The following is a 19,231-nucleotide window of genomic DNA, read 5'->3' as shown; positions in this document are numbered from 1 at the left end:
AGGTGATCAGGTTGTCCCACAATTGAATGAATGAAAGTGCTGCATAGATACAGGCTAATCAGGTTGGACACAGTCCGTGTCCCTTGTGGGGCTTACAGTCTTAATCCCTATTTTACTGGTGAGGTAGCTGAGGCACAGAGAAGTGAAGTGACTTTCCCAAGATCACTTGGCAGTTTCATTCATTCATTCATTCATTCAATCGTATTTATTGAGTGCTTACTGTGTGCAGAGCAGTGTACTAAGCACTTGGGAAGTACAAATTGGCAACAAATAGAGACGGTCCCTACCCAACAGTGGGCTCACAGCCTAGAAGGGGAAGACAGAGAACAAAACAAAACATATTAACAAAATAAAATAAATAGAATAAATATGTACAAATAAAATAATCAATCAATCAATCGAATTTATTGAGCTCTTACTGTGTGCAGAGCACTGTACTAAGCGCTTGGGAAGTACAAGTTGGCAACATATAGAAACAGTCCCTACCCAACAGTGGGCTCACAGTCTAAAAAAGCAGTGGGCTCACAGTCTAAAAAAAATAGATAAATAAATAAGTGGAGTAAATAATTGCATACAAACATATATACAGAGCTGTGGTGGAGCCGGGATTAGAACCCAGGTCCTCCGAATCCTGGGCCTGTGCTTTTTCCACTAGGCCGTGCTGCTTCTCTGGGCAAGTTGATGACTTGGCCATCATCACAGAGCAGACGGGGTGTCGGAGATGGGGTGAGAAACCAGGTCCTCCGACTCCCATGCCTGTGCTCTTTCCACTAGGCTACATCGAATTGCCTGTTGTATCACGAACCGTGGTCAGTAGTGATTGGTTACACCCAGTTGTTGCCCCTGAGACCTCTAGCTGGGCCTCCTCTATTACCCATCTGCTGCCTTTCCAACTCCTTTAGTGGGAGGGTGATTCATCTCTCGGTAATTAGTTGTTTTCTCATTGTGTGCTTTCAGTGGCCTCATAAAAGTGATAAAACACTCCCGCTGGGACACACACAAAATTGACTGACAAGTCACTGCTTCTGAGGATTTTCCAGTTGGACTTTTCTGCAGACAAGCCTGCAGATCTCCTCCCAAATAATGGGGAAACATTCAGATACAACCACATACTTTTTTCTCCCATGAATCCTCCCACACACCCTCTCAAAGAACCTTGATTTTATTCCTGTCTTCTTCTTTCGTGCCAGCCAATCTGTCAGTTATTAGTCATACTCATAGAGACCTATGATGTGCAGAGCACTGTACTGAGTGCTTTGGAGAATACCACAGACTTAATAGACATCATCCGTGCCCCGAAGGAGCTTACAGTCTAGCTTGGGACCCACACCTAAAAATAACTTGCAGATAGAAGAAGAGAAAGGAAAAACAGATGTTTGAGTAAGTGTCTACGTAGTAGGATACATACAGAAATGCTAAGCATGGGTGTTTACTAATAGAGTCCAAGAATGTGTTTCCCAGCTCTTCATCCCCAAATAAATTCTCAGAGATTGAGCATTTCAGAAGAAAGTCATGCAGGGGGAAAAAAAATCAAGAGAAACATTGCTTTTCGGGGAATATCATTCTGAAGATCATCAAGCCATTTTCAGTGTAGGGTATCAAGTGAATTATTCAACATCTCGAGCTATTGTAGCCTAAATTTTCCTGCATGTACCATTTAGCTAACATCAGTGGAGGGGAAGAGTTAGGGATATTTGATCTGACATCGCTAAACGTTAGGATTGATGTCAGCGAAGGCAACCTTCACAGTGTTCTTCCAAGCATCCCATGATCTTCGTGAGCAGTGGACTGTTTGGCCTGGATAGTCCATTGAGACTGACCCCTGGTATTCATGTATTTGTATGTCATTGTGGGAGAGCTAGACTTTGATATATTTATTCACCATTTCCACTTACAAATAGAAAAAAAATCAATTTTTCACAGTAAGCGGTTAGTTTAAAAAGGTATCGATCTCTGGTTCACTTGCTTGCCATATAAATTAAGGAAATAATTACTGTCCTTTTTTACTGTCCTTTTTTAAAAAAAAGTTTCTGTGTTGCTTTCAAAGTAATCCTTTGTGGGAAGGGTTACATTTGTATGCTGGTATTATCTGCAGATAGTTGTTCTACATATAACAATGTCAATCCATCAGTGGTATTTATTGAGTGTTTACTGTGTGCAGAGCACTAGAGTCAGGGTGTCCTTTTGGGTGAAAAAGCAGAAATACCTCCCATCAGAGGACTTAAAAATGGTAAAAGCAAACAGAATTCTTGGTGTCTTTCTCTCAAAGGATACATCAATCAATCAATCGATTGTATTTACGGAGGACTTATGTGCAGAGTACTGCACTAAGCACTTGGAGAGTACAATATAACAGAATTTGCAGGCATGTTCCCCATCCATAAGGAGCCTGCACTACCTTCAGGCGTAATAGTAGTAGTAATGGTATTTGCTGAGCATCCCTGAGACCATTTTACTGTACTAAGCGCTTGGGATATGTAAAGCAAGGAAGCGACACGTTTCCTGCCCTCAAAGATCTTACATTCATTCTCGTGGGAAGACTAAAGAGCATAGTCAATATAAATGATTGCATATAGAATTAAATAAATATATCTAAATAAAAGCTGAAGATGGGTATACACAAGTATATACATGCTAGAAGTGACTGATGGATACTTGTTGGAAGAAGAAGGATTGTAGGAGGGCTTTGAATAAAGGGAGAGCTATGCTGTCAGAGTTGGGGATGGAGGGAATTCCAGGCTGGAGGAAAATTATGAGGAGGGACAGGCTAGGGACAGGTCCAGGTAGAAGCCGAGCTCGGGACAGGCGGAGAGACCAAGCTGGGGAATTGTGGATAAAAAGACTAGATTTGTAAACCTTAGCTCTGGATATTAGTTTATCAAAGGAATTCCAGGCTGGAGGAAAATTATGAGGAGGGACAGGCTAGGGACAGGTCCAGGTAGAAGCCGAGCTCGGGACAGGCGGAGAGAGCAAGCTGGGGAATTGTGGATAAAAAGACTAGATTTGTAAACCTTAGCTGTGGATATTAGTTTATCAAAGAATAGCGGAATTACCTGTTCCTCACAAGTCTTTTCCTTCTTGTTGTCTTTCTGTCTGTGATTCTTTCCCTTTCATCTAACTCACATGGGACAACATGATCACCGTGTATCCCCCCGAGCACTTAGAACAGTGCTTTGCACATCGTAAGCACTTCACAAATGCCATCATTATTATTATTATTTTGTCTCCCTTTACCCTTCTGCTCTTCCCTCTATCCTTGTCCTCTGTGACTGTTCTTTTTCCCCGCTTTCTCTCTCCCCATCTTTCTGCCTCTGTCTTACTGTATTCCACTCTGTCTTCTTATTCTCGTCTCATCTGTTGCTATTTCTTTCCATTTTCTTCTTATATTAATGATGATCATGCCTTTCAGGTCATTTCATGATGCCTTTTTAACAGCTTCTGTCTCCTTGCTTAACTCCGCCCCCCCATTTTATTGCCCTCATTTTCTTTAATTTGTGCTGTTTTCTTTTTAATATTTTCCTCCCTTCCTTCCTTTCCCCCTTCCTCTCTCCCTTCCTCCTTTCCTCCCTACCACCCTTCATTTCTCTTCCACTCTCTCCCTCTTTCTCCCCCCAGCACCATAGGCTTGGATTTTTGTTTTTTAGTAACTCATGTACCAGTAATAGGAAAGAAAGTTCATTCATATCCATATTCCCTGTCTTATCTCTCATGAGTCTGCTTAAAGTGGAAGGAGATCATGAGAAATTTCCTAGAAGGAATGTCCCAGGAGCATTTAATGCTGTTTAGTATTATTCATGCTGAGGCTCTGCAAAGCCCTTTTTAAAATTTTTTTTAATGTTTCAGGAGAACAGAATGGATTGGTCATATTTCAAGTAGGATTTTGTTTTTAATTCATCTTTTTTTTGGTACTGAACTTATATTGATTTACCTACAAGTTTGCATTTCTCTGATTTTGACTTGAGCAACTGGGACTTTGATTTCAGTTTATCAGTGATGAAAAAGCCATATCTACACTCCTTATCCCTTGAGAACCCTAAGGAGAGCAAGTGTTTTACAATCTACGCTCATGGAAAACGTCTCTAAGTTTAGAAAGCCTTTAAAATTTGGAAGTAGGATTATTATAAAAGGACGCTTTGATATTGATAAAGTAACCTCTCACCGTGACTAGTTCCATTATAACACTTTATATCAGTGTTAGAATAACACCACAGAATCCAAATTTATTGGGATTCCAAATTCTTCTGGCAAGTGAAGCTCACTTGTACTGTGGTTTATAGTGTGGTTTATGCTGCCGTTTACTCTTTTGATATGGGTTTAAGGCTAAAGACAAGCACCTATTTTTATTGAAATTCAACAGAACTAGAGGCTTTAAAAAAATCAGCTTCAAATATGTGGAAATGACTCAGTGTATCGGCCTTTCCAGAAGTAGATATTATGGCTCAATATTTTTGATTAGCTTCCATTTTAAACCGGGTTTGCTATTCTGCTAAATTTCAGGATTTTTTGAATCTGCATGGGTGAATCCAACCCATATGGACATAGTACATCAGACATGTTTCCTTTCCCACAACTCTGGATTAGGAAGGCAACCTCCACATCAAACAAAAACTCCTCACCATTGGCTTTAAAGCACTCCACCACCCTATCTCACCTCTACAACCAGCCCGGACACATCGCTCCTCTAGCGCTAACCTTCTCCCTGTGCCTCCATCTCGCCTGTCTTGCCGCCGACCCCTAGCCCACATCCTGCCTCTCGTCTGGAATACCCTCCCTCCTCAAATCTGACAGACAGTTACTGTCTCCCCTTCGAAGCTTTTTTGAAGACACATCTCCTCCAAGAGGCCTTCCCAGACTAAGCCCCCATTTCCTCTTCTTCCACTCCCTTTCTGCGTCGCACTGACTTGCTCTCTTTGTTCTTTCCCCCCACCCAGTCCCACTACACTTATGTACCTATCTGTAATTTATTTATTTGTATTGATATCCATCTCCCCCCACCAAGACTGGAAGCTATTTGTAGGCAGGGAATGTGTCTGTTTATTGTTGTATTGTACTCTCCCAAGTGCTTAGTACAGTGCTCTACACAGAGTTAGCCGTCAATAAATGCAATTTAATGAATGAATTTAGGTAATTAAATATTAAACAAATTGTAAATTCTTCCCATTAGAATGTAAACTCCATGAGGGCAGGGATCATATCTGTACGCGTACGACTGCGTGGCCTTATGGATAAGGCGTCTGATTCCAGATCAGAAGATTGAGGGTTCGAGTCCCTTCGTGGTTGGTGGAATTATTTTCCCCTTACTTCCTTTTCTTTTAGACTGTGAGCCCACAATTTATTGGGTAGGGACTGTCTCTATATGTTGCCAACTTGTACTTCCCAAGCACTTAGTACAGTGCTCTGCACACAGTAAGCGCTCAATAAATATGATTGATGTTTTATTGAACTCTTCCAAGTACTTAATATAGTCCTCAATAAATAATATTGCCTGATGTAGCAATGCATGGAATGGTCCAGGAGGCTAAATGGAAATTAGGAATTTCAAAAAATAAGGAATGAAAATATTAGGCTAGTTGTGCTATTTATTTCTAGACTGTGAGCCCACTGTTGGGTAGGGACTGTCTCTATATGTTGCCAACTTGTACTTCCCAAGCGCTTAGTACAGTGCTCTGCACACAGTAAGCGCTCAATAAATACGATTGATTGATTGATTGATTGAACATTTTCCTTGTTTGAAGCACTGAGGTAGATGCAAGATAATCGGATTTGACTCAGTCCCCCGTCCCACACAGAGCTCACAGTCGAGGAGGCAGAGAGAGCAGGTATCAACTTCCTATTTTACAGATGAGGAAACCTTGGCTCAGAAAGGTTGAGTGCCTTGCCAAAGGTCACCCAGTAGAAAAATGGCAGAACTGGATTAGAGTATGGGTTTCCGCTCCAAGCCCGTGAGCTTTCCATGAGGCCATTTTGGCTTCCCGCCCCCGCAGAGGTTTGACATGAAATTCAGCCTATCTCAGCCCTCCACTGCCCCTGCCCTGGAGACCCTAATAATAATGATGGTATTTGTTAAGCGCTTACTATGTGCCGAGCACTGTTCTATGTGGCTGCCACCTCTTGGAGTGGCGGAGGCCCTGGTCCCCACCCGCCCATCACATGGCCCTGCTTCCTCCCCAGTTGCATGCCATTAAAGCCAGAAACAAGGCTGCTTTATGTTCCCGTGCCTCTTTTTGTTTGTTTCTTTGTTTTTTCGGTTGTTTAATGGCATTTGCTATGCTTACTGTGTATCCAGCACTCTTCTAAGAGCTGGGATAGATACAAGTTAATCAGGTCTAATCACTGAGAGATTCCCCCATTGGAGTGTAAGCTTCTTAATAAAAATGTTGGTACTCCCTCCCCATCCCCCCGTCTTACTTCCTTCCCCTCCCCACAGCACCTGTATATATGTATATATGTTTGTACTTATTTACTACTCTATTTTATTTGTACATATTTATTCTATTTATTTTATTTTGTTAATATGTTTTGTTTTGTTCTCTATCTCCCCCTTCTAGACTGTGAGCCCACTGTTGGGTAGACCGTCTCTATATGTTGCCAACTTGTACTTCCCAAGTGCTTAGTACAGTGCTCTGCACACAGTAAGCGCTCAATAAATACGATTGAAAGAAAGGTCTGACAGTATTTGTCCCACTCCCAGGTTTAGAGTGTAAGCAGGTATTGAATCCCCATTTTATAATTGAGGAAGCCTAGGCACAGAAAAGTGACGTGACTTGCCCAAGGTCCTGCAGCAAACAAGTGGCAGAGTCAGGATTAGAACCCAGGTCCTCTGACTTCCAGGGTCGTGCTTTTTCCACTTGGCCACACTGCTTCAAATAGATATCAGAATAGGGGAAACAGTAAAGTGTAGGAATACTTACTTAAGTAATAATAATAATGATGGCATTTATTAAGCACTTACTATGTGCAAAGCAGTGTTCTAAGCGCTGGGGAGGTTACAAAGAGATCAGGTTGTCCCGCGGGGGGCTCACAGTCTTCATCCCCATTTTACAAATGAGGGAACTGAGGCCCAGAGAAGTTAAGTGACTTGCCCAAAGTCACACAGCTGACAATTGGTGGAGCCGGGATTTGAACCCATGACCTCTGACTCCAAAGCCCGCGCTCCTTCCACTGAGCCACGCTGCTTCTCCAGCTGTGGGAGAAGTACTGTGGGACTGGGGTGCTCAATTGCTTAAGGGGTGCACAGCCCTTAATTATTAGATCGTCAGTCCCGATGCTGTCGGTGGATTCCGTGACCTCGGTAGTACATGGCTCAACGGTGTAAAAACAGGCAAGGAGGTAGAAAATGGAATAAAAAACTTTGGTGGCTTTTGGGAGATACAGTGAATCTTCTGTAGTTGGCATGTTTTCAGCAGGGAAAGAAGTGACAAAACAAAACAATTCCTGGCTTTATTCACAAACCGGAGTACGTTTTAGTCAAGGTTTGTGACCTACTGAAGACCGAGCTGAAGATATCTGACATCACTGCTCGTTTCAGCCAAGTTTGGAGTGAGGTTAGGGAGTCGCAGGAAGTATGGGCAGGAAGTGGAGAGGCCTGGAATCACGTCAGGGGAATTCGGGGCAAGCGACTTTCGATAGCACTGAACCAGACCACATTGTTGATTTTGGAATATTTGACATGGGAACTCAGCCTGCAACCCTGACCTTTTTACTGTGTATGTGTGTGTGTGTTTATTTTTCTAGGGGTTTTTAAGGAGGTTTGGGCTGTCTGTTTCTTTCCAGTATCCAGTTCTCGCTGCTTGGCAAATTCTCCGTATATCAACCAGCAAAGGGAGCTAGGCTATCTATGTAGATTCCAAGGTCCATGTGGGTAAGGATCGCATCTACTAAGTCTGTTGTATTGTCCTCTCCCAAGGGCTTAGTAATCAATCAATCATATTTATTGAGCGCTTACTGTGTGCAGAGCACTGTACTAAGCGCTTGGGAAGTACAAGTTGGCAACATATAGAGACAGTCCCTTCCCAACAGTGGGCTCACAGTCTAAAAGTTAGTACAGTCTGAGTACAGTGCTCTGCACACAGTAAGTACTCAATAAATCCCACAGATTGACTGATCTTTGTGTGAAAGAAGGGCCCGCCTCACTTCCCTTCCTTTTCTTTCCTCTTCAATGAGACGAAGTTCAAGAGAACAGACTCCCAGAATATCCTGGCTCCATCAGTCAATCAGTCATATTGAGCGCTTCCTTGTGCAGAGCACTGGACTGAGCGCTTGGGAGAGTACAGCATAACAGAGCCGGTAAACACGTTTACCACTGAGTGAATCATTTAGTGACAGGGATTGAACGGTAATACAGAGTGACCCTCCGAGTGCTGTAATTCCCTGCCATTTCCTTCTCTCTTACAACCCGTCTCTCACCCCTGTATCCCGGCTAGGATCCAGGGCACACAGAGATACGTGACATCACACGTGTGTTGCTGGGATCGCAACCAAATGTAATGATGTCATACTCACCATCTGGAAGAAGTCAGAGTCCGTCCGAACCTCATGGTGTTTTTCCAGGATGACCCCGGACCCTTGACCCCCGACCCTCGCCCCAGAAGTTTTGCCTTCCCCGCCCTAGGTTCTGTGATTATAGATGCCACAGCCTCCCTTGGGAGGGTGGGGGGGGGGTCTCAGGAGCAGAACATGATGCGGAGAGTTGCTGGATGCTGAACGTGAAAATCTCAACCATAAAAGAGTCCGGTGCCGTAGCAGACTGGACAGGGGATAGGCTGTCTGAAATCCGGACTGTCCAGTATGTAGTTGGACAAATCGCTTCCTCCAGCTTAATTAGATTGTTGTAAAAAAAAGTCATGAAATGGCTTCCCCTTGCCTTACCCTCTCTCTTGATCCCTTCGGCGTGGCTTAGTGGAAAGAGCACAGGCTTGGGAGTCAGAGGACGTGGGTTCTAATCCTCGCTCTGCCATTTGTCAGCTGGGTGACTCTGGGCAAGTCACTTAACCTCTCTGCACCTCATTGATCTCACCTGTAAAATGGAGATTAAAACTGTGAGCCCCACGTGGGACAACATGATTACCCTGTATTTACCCCAGCACTTAGAACAGTGCTTTGCACCTAGTAAGCACCTAACAAATGCCTTTATTATTATTATTATCTTTGTTTAGACTTGCCTCTCTTGGGTCCATATCCATCTGGGATGCCAAATCTGAAGTGGTCGGAGTAGCATCATTTGAGGGGAATTGAGGAAGAAGTTATCTATGGACACCTGGGTTCTAATCTGGGCTCTTCCACTTGGCTGTGGGGTGACTTTGGTCAAGTCCCTTAATTTCTTTAAACCGTAAGCTTGTTGAGGGGAGGGAACATTTTTACTAACTCTGTTATATTGTACTCTCCCAAGCACTCTGCACAAACAGTAAGCACTCCTTAAATACCATTGATTGATTGATTCTCTGGGCATCAATTTCCTTATCCGTATAAAATCTCTGTTCCCCCTTCCAACTTGGACTTTGACCCTCATGTGGAATAGGGATAGTGTCCATTCTACTTATATGGTATCTACCCAGTGTGTTTGACACATAGTAAGCTCTCAACAAATGCCACAGTTATCATCAGTATTACTGTTGTTGTTGTCTGAGCTTTTTCAGAGACCCAGCTGGACCTCTGCCCACAGCTGCAACGCCCATAGTGAACACGTAAAGGTTCCCAGAGACGGAGACCGCATTCTAGAAAGTTCCTCCCAATACAGAGCACTGGGGTTGTTTTCCCTCTGTAAATTAATTTATGCAGCCAGACATTTTCCAAACGTTTGGGGGCATTTTCACGCTTCTGGCTGTAGAATTCAGGGTCACACTACACGCTGATATTATTTTCTTATGTCCTGAAGCACTGTTTTGAAGGTTAGAAATATCGCAAATCATTTGAATGTGCGCAAGGTTTTTGAAAATCCTCTGGGATTCCGATTTAAAACTAGGTATGTTAATAGCTCTTTGTACCCAACGTGGATCATTTCATTTTGGAAACCAAAGAAGCTGTTGAGTTTTAGAGGAGATAAAGGGTGATAACGTTATAAATCGTCTACTTATTTTTTGGCATTTTGCTTAGTATAGAAATCAATCTGGCAGCATTGTTGGTAATTACATTTGAGCTTAACTATAATTTTTGATTAGGAAAAAAAGGACTAGGCTGCGTCCAGATCCCTCAGAATAATTCATTTTATGAAATGAAAATGAGCCTTCCTCTTCCTCCCTTCAAGGCCCTACTGAGAGCTCACCTCCTCCAGGAGGCCTTCCCAGACTGAGCCCCTTCCTTCCTCTCCCCCTCGCCCCCCTCTCCATCCCCCCATCTTACCTCCTTCCCTTCCCCACAGCACCTGTATATATGTATATATGTTTGTACATATTTATTACTTTATTTATTTATTTTACTTGTACATATCTATTCTATTTATTTTATTTTGTTAGTATGTTTGGTTTTGTTCTCTGTCTCCCCCTTTTAGACTTGGAGCCCACTGTTGGGTAGGGACTGTCTCTATATGTTGCCAATTTGTACTTCCCAAGCGCTTAGTACAGTGCCCTGCACATAGTAAGTGCTCAATAAATACGATTGATGATGATGATGATGATGAGCCCCTTTATAAATTTATTCCACTTAGCCTCAAGATTTGCCTGACTGGATCGTCCTTTGTTTTCTTTCATCCTTCTCCAAAACCAAAACATTTGTTGTTCCACCTAGTTTCCTCAAAAAGGTACTTCTAGGTTGAATAAGTCATATGCCATTCCATAGCGAATGGCTACCTTTCCTTTAGTTGTTTGCTACCAGAATACCCCATGCTGACTCCCCCTCTCCTTTCCGCGTCCCTCGTATTTTAATCCTCGGCTTTTGGGTGGAGTAGTAAATTTAACTATATCCCCTGTTCTCCTAGAACATAGGGGTTGCGTTCTTGTAGGACCCTCCATTAAGAAAACACATGCTGTGGTAATTATAATAATAATAATGATAATAATAATTATCCCCTCTAAATGGTAAGATCATTTTGGGCAACTCTGTATCAACTCTGTTATAATGTATTCTCTCAGTAGAGAAGCAGCGTGGCTCAGTGGAAAGAGCACGAGCTTTGGAGTCAGAGGTCATGGGTTCAAATTCCGGCGCCGCCACATGTCTGCTGTGTGACCTTGGGCAAGTCACTTCACTTCTCTGAGCCTCAGTTACCTCATCTGTAAAATGGGGATGAAGACTGTGAGCCCCACGCGGGACAACCTGATCACCTTGTATCCCCCCCAGCACTTAAAAACAGTGCTTTGCACATAGTAAGCGCTTAACAAATGCCATCGTTATTATTATTATTATTGTCAGCTGTGTGGCTTTGGAGTCAGAGGTCATGGGTTCGAATCCCGGCTCCACCACAAGTCTGCTGTGTGACTTTGGGCAAGTCACTTCTCTGTGCCTCAGTTCCCTCATCTGTAAAACGAGGATGAAGACTGTGATCCCCACATGGGACAACCTGATCACCTTGTATCTACCCCAGTGCTTAGAACAGTGCGTGTCACAGAGTGCTTAACAAATACCAACATCATTATTGTTGTTATTATTAAGTGCTCAGTACAGTCCTCCTCACATAGTAGGTACTCAATAAATATGATTGATTGAATAATTGCATTTGTAGAGCCCTGTACTAAGCCCTGGGGTAAGTACAAGATCATCAGGTTTCATGTGGGGCTCACAGTGTTAAGTGGGAGGGAGAACAGGTATTGAATCCCCATTTTTGCCGATGAGGAAACTGAGGCACCGAGGAGGGTCACACAGCAAGCAATTGGCAGAGCCTGGTTTAGAACCCAGGTCCTTCTGACCGAGACCCTGCTTTTAAGATAAACACTCTGAATCTCACTGTTATTGATGTCTTCTTCAAGCACAAAGGCCAGGTAGATACATGGGCACTTGAGCCATTGGAAAAGCATCGGTGAACACAGGAATGTAGGCGTAACGTAGCCTGGGGACTAAAATATCTGTTGTTAGCCATTCAGCAGAGAACACGGTGGGAAAGGACCAGTTAGTTGCCTCATAATTTGTGTAAAGGCAGAGAGAAAGGCAAGTTGTTTAAACACTACAAGCAGTTTCTTTACAGTGCAGTTTCATGTACAGCGTACCTCTAAATCCGAGTTGTTCTGCAAAACATTTGCGTGAAAGTGATTTCCTTTCACCTCTGTGTCCCTGATTTATTCACTCAGTCAACTAAATCATGGCAAATTCCGGTTAAAAATAGCAGGCAGTTAGTTGCCTGGAGTAGCAACCCTGCCAAAAGATGTGGAATGAGCCCTTCCAGAAAGAACATCCTTGAGTCTTTCAGGAAGGTCGTTTGGCTCAGCTGAGAAAAAAAAAAAAAGGGAAAATGATGTTTGTCTGCATTGCGGCTAGGCAGAAAATGAACTGGTCACATGGCTTCTTCCCCTCGACCCCCCCAGGAGCCAGGAGGCAGGGAGAGAATGGGACTGTGCCATGACTGCATTCACTCCGGCAGTCGGTCACACTGGCAATGCACCCGGGCACATGGTGGGTTTAAAAGGGCAAGACCCACTCCAAGGAAAGGGGTAGGTTTTCCTGATTAGCTCGTATCTACCCCAGCGCTTAGAACAGTGCTTGACACATAGTAAGTGCTAAACAAGTAACACAATTATGATTATTTTCCTCTTGATGCCCAGGGAAATCTACTCTGGGTGTCTAGCGGCAGCACAGAATAACATCGGACTCAAGCAGTGCAGTGTCATGCAGCGGTTAGAGCACGGGCCTAGATTCAGGAGGTCATGGGTTCTAATCTCGATTCTGCCACTCGTCTGCTGGCTGGCCTTGAGCAAGTCACTTCACTTCTCTGTGCCTCAGTTACCTCATCTTTAAAAAGGGGATTGTGTCCAGCCCACTTTTCTTGTATCTGCCCCAATGCTTGGTACAGTGCCTGGCACGTAGTAAGCGCTTAACAAATATCACAGTTATTATTATTATTAGGGGCGGGGATGGGGAGGTGGGATTCCTCCCTTTTAGACTTTTAGTCTCCCCCTTTTAGACTGGGAGCCCACTGTTGGGTAGGGACTGTCTCTATATGTTGCCAACTTGTACTTCCCAAGCACTTAGTGCAGTGCTGTGCACACAGTAAGCGCTCAATAAATACGATTGATTGATTGATTGATTGATTGATTGATTCCCTGAGGAGAGCTCAAAGCCTTTCTTGGACATCCGGTGCCTTTGACCACTCTCAGCAGCTCCTGGGCTCGAAATGTGGGTAGGGAGGGGCTGACGGGCAGGGCCTAGGACTGGAAATGCCAGGCTAACCTGCGCACTTGGGCCTGCGTCCCAAGCTCATCGCTAGGGTGTGAACTCTAGCTTCCATCTCCCCAGCTAGGCTGGAAGCTTCTTGAGGGCAGGGCTCATGACTGCTGATCTTTGCTGTTCTCTCTGCCCACGGACCCTCCACAGGTGCTATTCATTGGTTGGTTGATTGAGGAGATGTAGTCTGCAGAGTGACCCGCGAATTAAATCATTTTTGGCCCCAATGTGCTTCTAGGGAGTAACTCCCAGACACTTCACTCCCGCTCAAAATACCACTGAGTAGTGGAGAAGAGGTCAAATGGAGTCATTTCTGATCCAATTCATTCAATCTTATTTATTGAGCATTTACTGTGTGCAAAGCACTCTACTAAGCATTTGGGAGAGTACAGTATAATAATAGACACATTTCCCACCCACAACGAGCTTACAGTCCAGATCCGCTGGACAGATGGTTGCAGAACCCAATTCAATGTAATATGTATGCTCCATGTAGTTTCCTTATTATTATCATTGATATTCAGCATTGGCATATTCTAAAAACAATAATAATAAAAATGATGGCATTTATTAAGTGCTTACTATGTGCAAAGCACTGTTCTAAGCGCTGGGGAGGTTACAAGGTGATCAGGTTGTCCCACAAGGGGCTCACAGTCTTCATCCCCATTTTACAGATGAGGTAACTGAGGCCCAGAGAAGTTAAGTGACTTGCCCAAACTCACACAGCTGACAATTGGCAGAGCCGGGATTTGAACCCATGACCTCTGACTCCAAAGCCCGGGCTCTTTCCACTGAGCCACACTGCTTCCCTTAACTAGCAGGTATTTCTGGGATGCAGTACATACAGTTCTGCTTGGAAAAAGGTTCCCTCTGCCCCTATGATTCTGTTACTTGTGTTGGAAATCAGAGTGTAGTTTTACAGATAATGGGATATGAGACTTGAGTAGTAGTTGTTTTTATTGAGAACACACTAGGTGTTATGCAGTGAACTAAGCACTTGGGGAAGGAATTTCAAAGTAGAGAAGTGACATTACTTGTGTTGGAAATCAGAGTGTAGTTTTACAGATAATGGGATATGAGACTTGAGTAGTAGTTGTTTTTATTGAGAACACACTAGGTGTTATGCAGTGAACTAAGCACTTGGGGAAGGAATTTCAAAGTAGAGAAGTGACATGCCCTGTCCACAGAGCTTACATCTAACAGAGGAGACTTAGAAATGATCAGCCTGAGGTGACTGAAAACATTTGCCAGTGTGTTTGTGGCTGTACGTTTCTTCATTCACATTGCTCCAATTAATGCAGGGGTTTTCATTCATTTAATTAACCCCATTTCGTAGCGCGAAAGCCAAAAAGAGAGGCTGGATACTTTCAGGAGCAGAGTTTCCCTCAGTTTTGAAAGTTTTTCCTTTGACCTTGATTTTGTTTCTGCTTTTAATAGGACTAGAAAGTAGACCCATTCACAGTTTGTCTTCTGGATTAACAAATTCAGATATCACTCAACCATAAACAGAGTCCAAGAAAGTAATCCAATTCAGACACTCTATCTGATCTCTCTTTGACCACAAAAGCACAGCATCAAAGTATTTTAAAATGTAACCCGAACTGAAGAACCAGCTATCAGTCTAGTAAATGAGTTGTTGCTAGGAGAGGTAACAGGTAAATAGCTACTCTTGGTTATTCTAAGGAATTCCCATCTCCACAGGTGATCAGATCCAAAAGAGAGAGAGAGAGTGTGTGTGTGTGAAAGAAAAAGAGAGAGAAAAAAGAAAGAGAGGTGAAGGGAGGGAGGGAGAGGAAGGAAGGGAGAAGGAAAGAAAGAAAGAAAGGCGGGGAGGGAGGAGAAGAGGGCGAGAGCTAGAATTCAGGGAGATCCTGGACCATTTTGCTTACCAGTAGAACTTGACTTTAGAAATGAAGCAAGGTGACAAATTACCTTTGCTGTTCAGTTCAAAATCTGTGGCAGGAGATTTTTCAAGTGGAGGAATGAGTCATGAGCAAGAAGTCAGGCATGAAGGTAGAATAGAGTTCTGCACTGGAGTGGAGTCCCGTGAAAATTCACTAATCTCTCAGTGACCTAGTAGTTCCATCTCTAAAATCCCCCTCTACAAGGATATTATATAGATGTTTCAGGGCGGGTTCCCAGAATGATGCGGGGTCTCAAAGTAGACTTTGACTCCAGTCTCAGTGCTGCCAGTGACTGGCTGCGTGACCTTGGGTAAGTCACTTTACTAGCTTTAATCTCCCTATGAGACCGTGAGCCCCGTGTGGGCCAGGGACTATAGCTGTTCTGATTATCTTGTATCTCTTCCAGCCCTCATCACAGTGCTTGGGACATAATCAAGTATTTATTGAGTGCTCATTGTGTGCGGAGTACCAAGCGCTTAAGTACTAAGTAGGCATTTAGTTCATTGTCATAATTTTTACAATTGAAATAATAAATTGACCCAATAAAATGACCTGCCCCTATATTTTGTATATTTTGTAATTCAGGGTATATTTTGTACCTTGAATCTGGGAACAGTCAGCTCATAAGGATTCCGAATCTGCTTTTGAAAGTGTGTGAATCCTCCAGTTTCCTTGCTTCTCCCTTCTTCTTGCCACCTTGGGATCTTTTCACCACGTATTGGCCCTCCCACCAGCTCATAGGAAGAGTTGAGAGGGGATGAAACACCCATACATTTCTTCCCTAATCAGAATATTCATTCATTTACTCAATTGTATTTATGGAGTGCTTACTATATGCAGAGCACTGTATTAAGCTCTTGGGAGAGTGGGGAAATCTGAAGAGAACACATTTTCAGCACTTAGAACAGCGCTTGGCACATAGTAAGCGCTTAGCAAACACCATTATTATTATTATTTTTTAAGAAAAATGTTGATAGGATAAGTGCTTTGATCAGCATAACAGCAGTTTGGATGAAGAGCAAAGGGTGAATTTTAGTGCCGTTTTGGAGATGGAAATGACGGAATTTGGCGGCAGATTGAAAATGTGAGTTCATTGAGATGAGTGGAGGATAATGACAAGACTATGGGCATGTGAGACAGGGAGGGTGGTGGTGCTGTCTACAGGGATGGAAATGTCAAGGGGGGAACAGAGTTTGGGTGGGAAGGTGAGTGCTTATGTAAACCGAGAAAGAGAGGAGTGGGGTGGGGTAGGGGAAGCATAGCCTTTTGTATTTCTTTCGTCTATCAAGCCCTGATCATACGTGCATGGCATTTGTGTACATTGACAAACTGGGGGAAACAAGATCGTAACTGAAGATGGTGTTTTGGTGCTTGAAATCAACAGGTGGACTTAAGTCAGAGTAAATAAATCGTAAGATGAAGCACAGATTTATCAAAAAGCATATTTACTCTGGGGTTCAATTTGATGCTTCTGATTAGAACAGAGCCCTAAAGCGGGAACTGTGAACAAATGGTTTCTTTATTTCTCAAGAGTAGCAGGTGGTGACACAGTCTTTTAGTCACATTGGGACAATGGTACTTAATGTTTTTATTGACTTGATTGATCACCGTGTCATGCAAAAGGGTTGTAAACTTTCCAATAAAATGCATTTGGTCTTTCAGTCAATTACGCAGTGTGTTATGGTTGTTTCCCTACATCTCTTTTAATCTGTCAGATTCCCTCAGTAGGTGCATTTCTTCCCAGATTCAGTTGCAATTTTCAGTACAGTTTCCACTTAAAATGGGCTCCTTTTAAGAAGGTTGGTCCTCAGGATTGTGTATCGGGCAGGCTGGGCACATTTTCCAGTGCCAGTCTTGAGTCAGGACCCTGCCATTCCCCTCACTCTTGCTTCTCCCATCTCGGCCCCACTTTCTCTCCCACTTCCCTCCACTCCTCCTCCTCCTCCTCCTTGCTTCTCCTCCTTACTTCTTTTTCCCCTTCTAATTCATTAATCGCTTACTACGTTCCAGGCCCTGCACTAAGCGCTGGGATAGATTATCATTATTATTATTATTGATACTAAGCTCTTACTGTACTAAGTGCTGGAGTAGATTCAACCTACTCTGGTTGGACACAGTCCATGCCCCACATGGGGCTCACAGTCTTATTCCCCATTTTAATGGTGAGGAAACGGAGGCGCGGACAAGTTAACAAGGTCACACAGCAGACAAGTGGCAGAGTCGGAATTAGAACCCAGGTCCTTCTGACTCCCAGTGATGTGCTCTGTACACTAGGCAGGGCATGTTGCTTCTCTTTCTTCTGACATTAAGTACAGAAGGTTTTTGGGAACACCTTGGTATTAAGGTTGAAGGCAACCTCTTGCTCCCTCTCTTGAAGCCCTCAGGCTGAAATATCTCAGCTAGCAATTTCTCTGGGTCTCAAACAGAGAAGAGGTGTTTGGCTGGTAAAACTCCACAGTTGGATAATGCCACAGTTGCCATTTCTAGTGCCAATTAATCCCCATGTCAGTGGCTAGCTTAGTGAATTATCAGCTTATTTTTGCCAGTCCCATTTTTCGCAGATTTTAGGAATTGTGATAAAGATGATAAAAAGTATATAATTTTTTTCTTCCAGGGACCATCACGCAAATGGAGCAGAGAGAGAGCAGGTAAGCCTGATGGGACCATATGCTTCTTCTTAGGAAAGCTTGGTTTTGAACAATGAATGCATAATTTATCAATATATATCATGTTGGGTATCAGTGGAAATTGGTATTCTAGATGCTATCCTTGACCTGCAGTTCACATGAAAGCCAACTTGCTCTTTATGCTCTATGGGCTTTCAAGATGTGGGCGTTCTCATTGGGGAAAGTGAGAATTTCTTTTTCTTTGGGGGTTTGCTTTTTAAAAACTGGCTTCACTGAGTGAGAATTTTTTCCAAAACTTGTCCACAGAAACATTCTGTGCTAGTTATTTTCCTGTCATGCTCAAGGTGCAGTGATCATTGGCCTGTTTGTTGATGAGAGTTCATTTTTAGTCTTCCGCTGTCACTTGTAGAAAGGTGTACCCCCAACTGGTTTATAAATCCAAATCACTACTGGTGCAGAAGTTCAGTGATTCTGCTGTTCTTTTGTACAGGTGATTGAACCTTTAGTTTTATTTATTCGGTTGCCACTGCTTGTATCTTTCTGCTCATTAGAGTGTAAGTTCCTTGCGGCCAGGAAATGTGTTTTGTGTTTCTATTGTAAATCTCAAGCACCTTACTACGGTGTATTTTCCTCAGTAAATATCTTTGCTGTCACTACTACTACTTCTTCCAAACCGTCCCTTCCGCTTTTCCCAAAGATTGCCTTATCTTAAAGAAAACAGGTAAGCAAAATCTTTCAGCTCTCAGTGTTGCTGCTACCCAGGACCATCAGACAGAGGTGCTTGTTTAACACAAATAGCTGGAATCCTGTTGTGAAAGTGGATGTCTTCATTAGCAACGCTGAGCTCAGCACACAAACCATGTGCTGTGCTCATTATAGCAGAACATTCTCCCTCCCACCTCCACCCCACACGTGTTTCTGTGTCAATTTGGGTAGCATTTTTAGCTCATTTACTTTGTCAGCTGGCCAGCTTTGATCTCCCTGGTTGGGTATTTTCTGCACCTTCAATGAGAATATTTCCCTGTGGAAAGCACATCCCTCTAATAAGATGGCATGAATTCCTCCATTTACCGTAATGTATGCCAAACCGAACATGCTATTTGCTTCAATTCTCTTGATGAAGTAGCATTTTGAATCTGAAGCCACGCATTACATCTGCTCCAATCATGAACCGCCGGTGCCTCAGACTGGCTAGGTGATGGATAAACCCAAATTGGAAACACGCAGCTTGGAAACAATCTGAGTGTTGTAACTGGATAAGAGCCTGATTCATTTCTCAGCTTTTATGCTGAACATTCGTCTTTCTCCAGCTCCGGGCAGGAGGTATTCTTTATCTCCCTTGCTTCAGCCCAGAGACCATCAGGACAATTTTCACGCCAACAAACCGGAGGACAG

The 19,231-nt window shown here is 43.4% G+C and overlaps 1 protein-coding gene across 2 annotated transcripts in view; it reads left to right on the top strand.

Annotated features, from left to right (window-relative positions):
• Positions 1-19,231, top strand: part of STARD13 (StAR related lipid transfer domain containing 13) — a 326,179-nt gene that overhangs the window by 121,262 nt on the left and 185,686 nt on the right. For both annotated transcript variants that reach the window (XM_038761765.1, XM_038761766.1), the window contains one exon: positions 17,824-17,857. In XM_038761765.1, the coding sequence (XP_038617693.1) occupies positions 17,824-17,857 (34 nt within the window). The remainder of the gene's footprint in view (positions 1-17,823; positions 17,858-19,231) is intronic.

The sequence above is a fragment of the Tachyglossus aculeatus genome, chromosome 20 (assembly GCF_015852505.1).
Source record: "Tachyglossus aculeatus isolate mTacAcu1 chromosome 20, mTacAcu1.pri, whole genome shotgun sequence".
In the NCBI taxonomy this organism is placed as follows: Eukaryota; Metazoa; Chordata; class Mammalia; order Monotremata; family Tachyglossidae; genus Tachyglossus; species Tachyglossus aculeatus.
This window is presented reverse-complemented; position numbering and strand designations above follow the sequence as displayed.